The sequence below is a fragment of the Stenella coeruleoalba genome (genome assembly GCF_951394435.1).
Source record: "Stenella coeruleoalba genome assembly, chromosome: 4".
NCBI lineage: Eukaryota > Metazoa > Chordata > Mammalia > Artiodactyla > Delphinidae > Stenella > Stenella coeruleoalba.
Window position 1 is genome coordinate 41,072,031 of NC_137149.1, and position 12,874 is coordinate 41,084,904.

At 37.4% G+C, this 12,874-nt stretch overlaps 1 protein-coding gene across 1 annotated transcript in view; it reads left to right on the plus strand.

The window, feature by feature from the left end:
- The window catches only part of LOC307185477 (uncharacterized protein), a gene marked incomplete at its 3' end in the record, with an annotated part of 156,211 nt that overhangs the window by 92,823 nt on the left and 50,514 nt on the right, over positions 1 to 12,874 (plus strand). The window contains exon 4 of the mRNA XM_079919804.1: positions 8,303 to 8,369. Within this exon, the coding sequence (XP_079775930.1) occupies positions 8,303 to 8,369 (67 nt within the window). The remainder of the gene's footprint in view (positions 1 to 8,302; positions 8,370 to 12,874) is intronic.

The following is a 12,874-nucleotide window of genomic DNA, read 5'->3' on the forward strand; positions in this document are numbered from 1 at the left end:
AGTTATCTATTTTATACATAGTGGTGTCTATATGTCAATTCCACTCTCACAATTTGTCCCATCCCTCCTTACCCCCCTTGGTAACCATAAGTTTGTTCTCTACATCTATGACTCTATTTCTGCTTTGTAAATAAGTTAATCTGTATCATTCTTCCAGATTCCACATATAAGTGATATTATACAATATTTGTTTTTCTCTTTCTGACTTACTTCACTCTGTATGACAGTCTCTAGGTCCATCCACATCTCTGCAAATGGCACTATTTCGTTCTATTTTATGGTTGAGTAATATTCCATTGTATATATGTACCACATCTTATTTATCCATTCCTCTGTTGATGGACATTCAGGTTGCTTCCATGTCCTGGTTATTGTAAATAGAGCTGCAATGAATATCGGGTCATATTTCAAATTATGGTTTTCTTCGATATATGCCTAGGAGTGGGATGGCTGAGTTATATGGTAGCTCTATTTTTAGTTTCTTAAGGAACCTCCACACTGTTCTCCATAGTGGCTGTACCAATTTACATTCCCACCAACAGTGTTGGAGGGTGCCCTTTACTCCACACCCTCTTCAACAGTTACTGTTTCTAGATTTTTTGATGATGGCCATTCTGACTGGTGATACCTCAGTATAGTTTTGATTTGCGTTTCTCTAATAATTAGTGATGTTGAGCATCTCTTCATGGTTTTTTTTTTTTTTTTTTTTTTTTTTTTTTTTTTTTTTTTTTTGTGGTACGCAGGCCTTTCTGTTGTGGCCTCTCCCACTGCGGAGCACAGGCTCCAGATGTGCAGGCCCAGTGGCCATGGCTCACAGGCCCAACCGCTCTGCGGCATGTGGGATCCTCCTGGACCGGGGCACGAACCTGTGTCCCCTGAATCGGCAGGCAGACTCTCAACCACTGTGCCACCAGGGAAGCCTTCTTTTCATGTGTTTGTTGGCCATCTGTATGTCTTCTTTGGAGAAATGTCTATTTAGGCCTTCTGCCCACTTTTGATTGTGTTGTTTGTTTTTTTGATACTGAGCTGCATGAGCTGTTTATATATTTTGATTAGTCCCTTGTCAGTTGCTTCATCTGCAAACATTTTCTTCCATTCTGAGGGTTGTATTTTCATCTTGTTTGTGGTTTCCTTTGCTGTGCAAAAGATTTTAAGTTTAATTAGGTCTCATTTGTTTATTTTTGTTTTTATTTTCATTACTCTAGGAGGTGGGTCAATAAAGATCTTGCTGTGATTTATGTCATAGAGTGTTCTGCCTGTGTTTTCCTCTAAGAGTTTTATAGTGTCTGGTCTTACGTTTAGGTCTTTAATCCATTTTGAGTTTCTTTTTGTGTATGGCATTAAGGAGTGTACTAATTTCATTCTTTTACATGTAGCTGTCCAGTTTTCCCAACACCACTTATTGAAGAGACTGTCTTTTCTCCATTGTATATTCTTGACTCCTTTGTCATAGATTAGTTGACCATATGTGCATGGGTTTACCTCTGGGCTTTCTATCCTGTTCCATTGATCTATGTGTCTGTTTTTGTGCCAGTATTATGCTATCTTGATTACTGTAGCTTTGTAGTGTAGTCTGAAGTCAGGGAGCCTGATTCTTCCAGCTCCGTTTTTCTTTCTCAAGATTGCTTTGGCTATTTGGGGTCTTTTGTGTTTCCGTACAAATTGTGAAATTTTTAGTTCTAATTCTGTGAAAAATGTCATTGGTAATTTGATAGGGATTGCATTGAATCTGTGGATTGCTTTGGGTGGTATGGTTATTTTCACAATATTCATTCTTCAAATCCAAGAACATGGTGTATCTCTCCATCTGTTTGTGTTGTCTTTGATGTCTTTCATCAGTATCTTACAGTTTTCTGAGTACAGGTCTTTTGTCTCCTTAGGTAGGTTTATTCCTAGGTATTTTATTATTTTTGATACAATGGTACATAGAATGGTTTCCTTAATCTCTCTTTCTGATATTTCATTATTAGCCTATAGGAATGCAAGTAATTTCTGTGTATTAATTTGTATCCTGCAACTTTACCAAATTTATTGATGAGCTCTAGTACTTTTCTGGTAGCATATTTAGGATTTTCTATGTATAGCATCATGTCATCTGCAAATAGTAACAATTTTACTCCTTCTTTTCCAATTTGGATTCCTTTTATTTCTTTCTCCTCTCTGATAACCTTGGTTACAACTTCCTAAACTATGTTGAGTAAAAGTGGCCAGAGTGGACATCCTTGTCTTATTCCTGATCTTAGAGGAAATTCTTTCAGCTTTTCACCATTGAGTATGATATTAGCTGTAGGTTTATCATATATGGGTTTTATTATGGTAAGGTAGGGTCCCTCTAACCCCACTTTCTGGAGAGCTTTTAAATCATAAATCATTTTCTCTCTTTGTCAAAACTTGTTTTTTGCATCTATTGAGATGATCATATGGTTTTTATTCTTCAATTTGTTAATGTGGTGAATCACATTGATTGATTTCCATATATTGAAGATTCCTTACATTCCTGGGATAAATCCCACTTGATCATGGTGTATGATCCTTTTAATGTGTTGTTGGATTCTCTTTGCTAGTATTTTGTTGAGGATTTTTGCATCTATGTTCATCAGTGATATTGGCCTGTAATTTTCTTTTTTTAGGTGATATCTTTGTCTGGTTTTGGCAGTAGGGTGATGGTGGCCTCATAGAATGAGATTGGGAGTGTTCCTTCTGCATTTTTTTGGAAGAGTTTCAGAGGCTAGGTGTTAACTCTTCTCTCAATGTTTGATAGAATTCAACTGTGAAGCCATCTTGCCCTCAGCTTTTGTTTGTTGGAAGATTTTAAATCACAGTTTCAATTTCAGTACTTGTGATTGGTCTGTTCATACTTGTTATATCTTCCTGGTTCAGTCTTGGAAGGTTGTATCTTTCTAAGAATTTGTCCATTTCTTCGAGGTTGTCCATTTCATTGGTGTATAGTTGCTTGTAGTAATCTCTTATGATCCTTTTTATTTCTGTGGTGTCCTTTGTAACTTCTCCTTTTTCATTTCTAATTTTATTGATTTGAATCTTCTCCCCTTTTTTTCTTGATGAGTCTAGCTAAAGTTTTGTCAATTTTGTTTATCTTCTCAAAGAATCACCTTTTAGTTTCCTTGATCTGTGCTTTGATTTCTTTGTTTCTATTTCATTTATTTCTGCTCTGATCTTTATGATTTCTTTCCTTCTACTAACTTTGGGTTTTGCTTGGTCTTCTTTCTCTAGTTGCTTTAGGTGTAAGGATAGGTAGTTTATTTGAGATGTTTCTTGTTTCTTGAGGTAGGATTGTATTGCTATAAACTTCCCTCTTAGAACTGCTTTTGCTCTTTCCCATAGGTTTTGGATTGTCATGTTTTCATTATTATTTGTCTCTAGGAATTTTTTGACTTCCCCTTTGATTTCATCAGTGATCTATTGATTATTTAGTGACATTTTGTTTACCCTCCACGTGTTTGTGTTTTTTATAGTTTTTTCCTTGTAATTGATTTCTAATCTCACAACATTGTGGTTGGAAAAGATGCTTGATATGATTTCAATTTTCTTAAATTTATTGAAGCTTGATTTGTGGACCAATATGTGGTCTATCCTGGAGAATGTTCCATGTGCACTTGAGAAGAAAGTGTATTCTGATGCTTTTGGATGGAACATCCTATAAATATCAATTAAATCTATGTGGTCTAATGTGTCATTTAAGGCTTGTGTTTCCTTATTAATTTTCTGTCTGCATTACTTATCCATTGGTGCAATTGGGGTGTTAAAGTCCCCCAATATTATTGTGTTACTGTTGACTTCCCCTTTTATGGCTGTCAGCATCTGCCTTATATATTGAGATGCATCTATGTTGAATGCATATATATTTACAATTGTATGTCTTCTTCTTCAGTTGATCCCTTGATCATTATGTAGTGTCCTTCCTTTCTCATAGCAGTCTTTATTTTAGTCTATTTTGTCTGAGTATTGTTATTCCTGGTTTCTTTTGATTTCCATTTGCACGGAATTTCTTTTCCTACCCCTCATTTTCAGTCTGAATGTGTCCCTAGGTCTGAAGGGGGGTCTCTTGTAGAAAGCATATATATGGGTCTTGTTTTTGTATCCATTCAGCCAGTCTGTGTCTTTTGGTTGGAGCATTTTATCTATTTACATTTAAGGTAACTGTTGATATGCATGTTCCTATTGCCATTTTCTTAATTGTTTTGGGTTACTTTTTGTGGGTATTTTTCTTCTCTTGTGTTTTCTGCCTAGAGAAGTTCCTTTAGCACTTGTTGTAAAGCTGGTTTGGTGGTGCTGAATTCTCTTAGCTTTTGCTTGTCTGTAAGGCTTTTGATTTCTCTGCTGAATCTGAATGAAATCCATGTTAAGTAGTGTAATCTTGTTTGTAGTTTTTTTCCTTTCATTACTTTAAATATATCATGCGACTCCCTTCTGGCCTGCAGAGTTTCTTCTGAAAAATCAGCTGATAATCTTATGGGGAGACCCTTGTATGTTATTTGTTGCTTTTCCCTTGCTGCTTTTAATATTTTTCTCTGTATTTAATTTTTCTTAGTTTGATTAATATGTGTCTTGGTGTGTTTCTCCTTGAGTTTATCTCTTATGGGACTCTGTGTGCTTCCTGTATTTGATTGACTCTTTCCTTTCCCATGTTAGGGAAGTTTTCAACTATAATCTCTTCAAATATTTTCTCAGACCCTTTCTCTTTCTCCTTTTCTTTTGGGACCCCTATAATTCAAATGTTGGTGCATTTAATGTTGTCCCAATGGTCTCTGAGACTGTCCTCATTTCTTTTCATTCTTTTGTCTTTATTCTGTTCTGCAGCAGTTATTTCCACAATTCTAAATTCCAACTCACTTATCCATTCTTCTGCCTCACTTATTCTGCTATTGATTCTTTGTGGTGTATTTTTCATTTCAGTTATTTTATGTTCATAACTTTTTTTTGTTCTTAATTCTTCAAGGTTCTTGTTAAACATTTCTTGTGTCATTTTGATCCATGCCTCCATTCTTTTTCTGAGATCCTGGATCATCTTTACAATCATTACTCTGAATTCTTTTTGAGGTAGATTGCCTATTTCCTCTTAATTTATATGATCTTGTGGGTTTTTACCTTTCTCCTTCATCTGTAACATATTTCTCTGTCATCTCATTTTGTCTAACTTACTGTGTTTGTGGTCTCCTTTCTGCAGGCTGCAGGGTCATAGTTTCTCCCACTGAGCACCTGCTGAACATTAGCCGAGGACCTCAGACACCTAAAAGGGCAAGAAAAGATCCCAGTGTAACCAAGTAGGATGAAAGAGAGAAAGGGAAGAAAATAGGAAATGGGATGGGATCCATACCCCTGAGGGTAGCTGAAGGAAGGAGAGGTTACCACAGCTGGAGACACCCCCTCACTGGCAGCAAGATATGCTCAAATAGAGGGTGGGCTTTGGGGGCTAGCAGAAGAAAGTACAGAGGCCGGTCCATGGCAAGCAGGACAGAGTGAGACTTGCATAGTCTGTACCACAGCCCTGCATGCCCCAGCCTGAGACTGGTGTCTGCTGATGTGGGCTGGGTCTGGGTGCTAAAGCATGGTGTTAAGAGAACAAACCCAGGGAGAAGGCTGCTGTAGGCTGCATGGAGACAGCCTGAAGGGACAGGAGTGTGGAGCTCAGCTGTGAATTTTTCCACTTGTAGATGTATTCTTGATGTACTTGTGGGATAGGTGAACACAGGTCATCCTATTCCACCATCTTGACCTTGACTCCCTTCTGATTCATCTGTTGATGGACATTTAAGTTGCTTCCATACCTTGGCTATTGTATATAGTGCTGCTGTGGACATTGGGGTACATGTATCTTTTCAAATTAGAGTTTTCATCTCTTCTGGATATATGTCCAGGAGTGAGATTGCTGGATCATATGTAACTTTATTTTTAGTTTTTTCAGGAACCTCCATACTGTTTTCCATAGTGGCTTCACCACTTTGCATTCCCACTAATAGTTGACACAATTTCTTGATGGGAGAGGTGGTGAGGTGGCATTGTAAAAGAGTATGAGATGTTATGAAGCTCTTGGGAAAATAAAGTCTGCAGCAATGGTGAATATAAACTGCAGTGTGTTGCATAGATTCTGTCACATAATAAAAACTTAGTAAATGGTAACTTTACTATTCTATTAATTATAATTGAATGCTATCTAAATCAAGCTTAAGTTAGGTATGAGTTCTATCCTTGCTTACAGTTCAAGATCTTTCTCCTGAAATCTGGTTTTCTTTCAGTGTCTTTGAGTATAAAGGCTCATTGTTCATCCTGTAACATCCAGACACTTAGAAATCATCCCTGACACCTCTCTCTTCTTCCACAACATATATTTGACTTAACACCAAGTTCCATTGATATGGCTATTTTTAATTTTTATTTATTTATTTTTGGCTGTGTTGGGTCTTTGTTGCTGCATGCAGACTTTCTCTTGTTGCAGTGAGTGTGGGCTACTCTTCATTGTGGTGTGCAGGCTTCTCATTGTAGTGGCTTCTCTTGTTGAGGAGCACATGCTCTAGGCTTGTGGGCTTCAGTAGTTGTGGCACGCAGGCTCAGTAGTTGTGACTCAAGGGCTTAGTTGCTCCGCGGCATGTTGGGTCTTCCCAGACCAGGGTTGGAACCCATGTCCCCTGCATTGGCAGACGGATTCTTAACCACTGACCCACCAGGGAAGCCCTGATATTGCTTTTTAAAACCTCACATATCTATTCTCCATCTCCACAACCACAGCCTTAGTCTAAGTTACCATCATCTTTTGCCTAAAATGCTCATTTCTCTGCCTCCATTTTGACTTCCCTCCAATCAGCTCTCTGCATTGTAGTATCTACTGGAAATCAAATCTGATCATGTCCTCATGATATTATAAAACATTCCAATGGTTTCTGACATTAAGACTAAAACCTAAGTCTTAGTAGGACCTATATATAGAATTGGCTCCTCCTATCTCTCAACCTTATCTTGTAACATAGGTCACTTTTCCCCTTTCTGAGCATCTGCTGGACAGGATTTCTTTCGCTTCCTGGATGAGAACTCTATTCCCTTTGCCACAGACCTTTGCTGTTGCCTCAGCCTGGATGCTACTTGTCAGGAATGCTACAACTAGGACAGTTACTCCTATTAATTGCTTCTTTGGTATTATTACTTCAGATAGGATGACTTGGGCTGAACTATCAGAAAGACACTTTAAAATGCCTTATATTATAAGGATATGCATTATCTCATATAACAATAAGTCCAGAGGTAGAAAAGCCTACAGAGTTGGTTGTTTTTGGTAGCTCAGCAATAGCAATGACCTCTCTGTGACCACGTTCTTTGAGTTTTTCCATGATTTGTTCCCTGCATTGCTTTCAGTTTAAAACATGAGGTTCTCCTCATGTTCACAAAATGGCTGCCAGCAGCAATGGAGCCAGCCTTCTCCTTTTTTCCATTTCTTCCAACCATGTAATATAAAAGCTTTAGTTCAATGTGACTGACCCAAAACAGTTCATGTACAAAAGCACTCCTCAGACCAATAATAGTTGTCAGAGTGCTATCATGATGTGATTGTCTTGGACTAATCAGGATCCACAGATAAAAGTAGAAAAGTTATTAGTATCTCCTGAGTCATCTGACTATGTGGGGGAGAAATGGACCCCTAAACAAATATGGGTTATATTATGAAGGAGAGAGTGGGGAATAGATACTGAGTGGCAGCTAACTGTGTCCACTTAAACTGTATAACTCTCCTTGTTAGTATTTACCCTAGTTTGTAATTTAAAACATTTTTTTCTAATTGTGGCAAAATACACATAACATAAAATTTACATCTTACTCTTTTTTATCTTAACTATTTTTAAGTGCACGTGTGGGTGGCATTGGGTACATTCATATTGTTGTGCTATCATCACCACCAACATCCATCCACAGAACTCTTTGCATCTTACAAAATTGAAACTCTGTGTATGTTAAACAGTAAGTCCCCATTTCTCCCTTCTCCAGCACCTCACAATCACCGTACTACTTTCTGTCTTTATGAACTTGACTATTCTAGATTCTTCATATAAGTGGACTCATACAGTAGTTGTCCTTTTGTGACTGGTTTATTTCCCTTAGCATAATATCCAAAAGGTTCAACCATGTTGTAGCATGTGTCAGAATGTTCTTGTTCTTCCTTTTTAAGGTTGAGTAATATTCCATTGTATGTATTTATCACATTTTGTTTATACATTCTTCTATCAGACACTTGGGTTGCTTCCACTTTTCAGCATCTGAGAATAATTCTGCTATGAACTTCATTTTTCATTTACAGGTATTCGTGGATGTGTTTGGTGTGTGCTCTGTCTCCTCAGGTCTCCCCATGCTGTGAGCTGCACCAGGTAAAAACGCACCTTTTGTTTTCCCTTGACACTCTCTCTTAGAACCCAGGACAATGTCCAGTGGAGAAGAGACACTCAATAATTGTTGACTAAGTGAACGGACAAATTTAATTTGGGATATCTTGAAGATTATCTTATTTCTCTATGGTCACATTTTATTTTCCTTAAAATCTCTAATTATGTGAAAATATATGTGAATGTGTAACTTGAAACATACCTGGGGAGAGGAAAAAAAAAAAGAATCTTTGCTAGGTCAAAATACTCTACCAAGGGGCTATTTACCTGCTTTTGATCATTTGGGACAGTCATACATTGATTTTTGTGGTAATGTGGGATCATACTGTGTAGCTATTTATAGTAAAATCTGAAGAGATCTTTTTAACTCAGAACTTTGTGAAGATGATACAAGGAAAATGCTTTCGTGGAAATCATACACTCTGTTAGACTGTTACTTTCTGCATAAGGACCCTCTGGTTCTGATATCAACTTCAGGCTCATCTCACTAGGGCACTGGGGAGAACTCTGCCTGTTCCATGAGGGAAATGATTGACTCAGAATGGTTTCTTCTTCACTTTGGGTGAAGTCCAATGGTATTTTTATCTAATGCTATTCATTCTGAGGTTGGTTAGTATTTTAAAATTATTATAGAAATTTCAAACACATGAAAGAGTAGAGAGCATAGTATAATAAATTAACCCCATGTACCCATAATGCAACTTAGCAATTATCAACTCATGGCCAATATTATTTTGTCTGTCCCTCTAACTACTTCCCCCTTCCCCCTGAATTATTTTGGAGTGAATCCCAGACATTATATAATTTAAAATACACAGATTTTAGCATGTATTCAATAGGTAAGTACTCTTTAAAGAAACATGATGCCAATACTATTTTTACTCTGAGTAATTAAAAACAATTACTTTGAGTAATGAAATATTGACTCAGTGTTCAAATGTTTCTAATTATTTTCTATTATTTTTATAGTTTTTCTATCAGTAGTCAAATCAGTTTCATACATTGCAATTGTTAGATATGCCTCGAGTCTTTTTAAATCTCTTTTCTCTCCCTGTAGTCTTTTTTCCCCCTTGTAATTTATTCGTTGAAAAGCTACCTGTTTGATCTGTAACCTTTCTTGTTTTCTGGATTTTGCTGATTGAATCCCTGTAACTTCATTTCACATGTTCCTCTGCCCCTCTATTTCCTGTAAATTGGTAGTTAGATCTTGAAGCTTGATAGATTCAGATTGGAGTTTTTGGCAAGAACACTACTATCTTTAGATGATGGTATATTTTTCCATCGTGTCTAATGGATTCTCTCTTTGTGGTGTTAGCAGCCATTCAGATCACTTTCTAGATCCATTATTTCTTTAGGGTTCACAATATGCGGGTTTCTAATTTTACTATTTTTCATTTTTATTTTAAGCTGGAATACTGCTTTAAAGAGAATCCTTTCATTAAGACTTTGAATACTCTCAGATATGTTTGTACAGAAAAGTCTTGGTTACTTTTACTTCTACTTACCAAATTTTCCAAACAACAAGTGATCAATGAGATTTTCCCCTTCATTCTTTTTTTTTTTAATCTTTATTGGAGTTTAATTGCTTTACAATGGTGTGTTAGTTTCTGCTTTATAACAAAGTGAATCAGCTATATATATACATATATCCCCATATATCCTCCCTCTTGCTTCTCCCTCCCACCCTCCCCACTCCCTATCCCACCCCTCTAGGTGTTCATAAAGCACCAAGCTGATCTCCCTGTGCTATGTGGCTGCTTCCCACTAGCTATCTATTTTACATTTGGTAGTATATATAAGTCCATGTCACTCTCCCACTTCGTCCCAGCTTACCCTTCCCCCTCCCCATGGCCTCAAGTCCATTCTCTACGTCTGCATCTTTATTCCTGTCCTGCCCCTAGGTTCTTCATAACCTTTTTTTTTTTTTTAGATTCCATATACATGTGTTAGCATATGGTATTTGTTTTTCTCTTTCTGACTTACTTCACTCTGTATGACAGACTCTAGGTCTATTCACCTCACTACAAATAACTCAATTTTGTTTCTTTATATGGTTGAGTAATATTTCATTGTATATATGTGCCACATCTTCTTTATCCACTCATCTGTCGATGAACATTTAGGTTGCTTCCATGTTCTGGCTATTGTAAATAGAGCTGCACTGAACGTTGTGGTACATGACTCTTTTTGAATTATGGTTTTCTCAGGGTACATGCCCAGGAGTGGGATTGCTGGGTCGTATGGTAGTTTTATTTTTAGTTTTTTAATCCCATTCATTCTTTTATTCCTTCTTCACCCTCCTTTTCCTTCCTCCCTTCTTGCCCATTATTAACTCTTTTAAACATATTTTTAACTATTTTATAACTAAAACACCTTAACTAACTTTAGCACATTTGATAGGTTTCAATGGGATTTGTTACTTTTTAGAGGCTTTATTTCTATTTGAAGGAAATCACTATATTTATGTATTTTCTTTAAATGTCAATTCTTTGTCATTTGGTTATTATCTCCACTCCCCCTGCAGTACGCCAATGAAGATACATAAGCAGAAATCCGCTAAATGAGGCTTCCAAATAAGCTAATATTTTCCTGATAAAATAGACAGATTTAGTTAGTGTATAATTTCTGCCTTTCTCCCTTCCCTCTTCTTCTGACCTGGGATGTGGATGCAATGACTGGAGGGGTAGCAGTGATCATGCCACAGAGAGGATGAACATTTACATACATACTCAGGTAGAAGCAAAAAAAGAATTGGTACCCAGTTACCTTGATGATTTTCTCACAGAATTGCTCCATTCTGAGATTATTGTTCCTGACTCCTTTTTTATTTATTTATTTATCTTTTGGCGATACGTGGGCCTCTCACTGTTGTGGCCTCTCCTGTTGTGGAGCACAGTCTCCGGACGCACAGGCTCAGCATCCATGTCTCACGGGCCCAGCCGCTCCGAGGCATGTGGGATCTTCCCAGACTGGGGCACGAACCTGTGTCCCCTGCATCGGCAGACGGACTCTCAACCACTGTGCCACCAGGGAAGCCCCTGACTCATTTTTAAACGAGGAAAACAATCTCCAGTTTTTTTCTTTTTTAACATCTTTATTGAAGTATAATTGCTTTACAATGGTGTGTTACTTTCTGCTTTATAACAAAGTGAATCAGTTATACATATATATATGTTCCCATATCTCTTCCCTCTTGTGTCTCCCTCCCTCCCACCCTCCCTATTCCACCCCTCTAGGTGATCACAAACCACCGAGCTAATCTCCCTGTGCTATGCAACTGCTTCCCACGAGCTATCTATTTTACATTTGGTAGTGTATATATGTCCATGCCATTCTCTCACTTTGTCACAGCTTACCCTTTCCCCTCCCCATATCCTCAAGTCCATTCTCTAGTAGGTCTCTGTTTTTATTCCTGTCTTACCCCTAGGTTCTTCATGACCTTTTTTTTTAGATTCCGTATATATGTGTTAGCATACAGTATTTGTTTTTTCTCTTTCTGACTTACTTCACTCTGTATGACAGACTCTAGGTCCATCCACCTCACTACAAATAACTCAATTTTGTTTCTTTTTATGGCTGAGTAACATTCCATTGTATATATGTGCCACATCTTCTTTATCCATTCATCTGTCAGTGGACACTTAGGTTGCTTCCATGTCCTGGCTATTGTAAATAGAGCTGCAATGAACATTGTGGTGCATGACTCTTTCTGAATTATGGTTTTCTCAGGGTATATGCCCAGTAGTGGGATTGCTGGGTCATATGGCAATTCTATTTTCAGTTTTTTAAGGAACCTCCATACTGTTCTCCATAGTGTCTGAACCAATTTGCATTCCCACCAACAGTGCAAGAGTGTTCTCTTTTCTCCACACCCTCTCCAGCGTTTATTGTTTCTAGATTTTTTGATGATGGCCATTCTGACTGTTGTGAGATGATATCTCATTGTACTTTTGATTTGCATTTCTCTAATGATTAATAATGTTGAGCATTCTTTCATGTGTTTGTTGGCAATCTGTATATCTTCTTTGGAGAAATGTCTATTTAGGTCTTCTGCCCATTTTTGTATTGAGTTGTTTGGTTTTTTTGTTATTGAGCTGCATGAGCTGCTTGTAAATTTTGGAGATTAATCCTTTGTCAGTTGCTTCATTTGCAAATATTTTTCTCCCATTCTGAGGGTAATCCCCAGTTTTTTTAGCCAGTATTTATTGGCATTTTCTGTATTTTCAGCTGCATGTCTTCCATGATGCGTTTGTATAAAGTCATGTATGTAATAAGTGGGAGAGCTGGGTTTCAAATCCAGATTTGTTAATATCTAGATGCTTGTGGTCTCTTATGAAGTGATGTGTATAACCATGAGCAAGGAATACAGCTGAATACTTCTATGAAGAGGACACCCTCATTAATTCTTTGATTACCCTCAGATATGCTTTGTACAGAAAAGGCAGGATATATGCTTGATTTGTAAACCAGTCTCCCCCTGTCTAAATCCA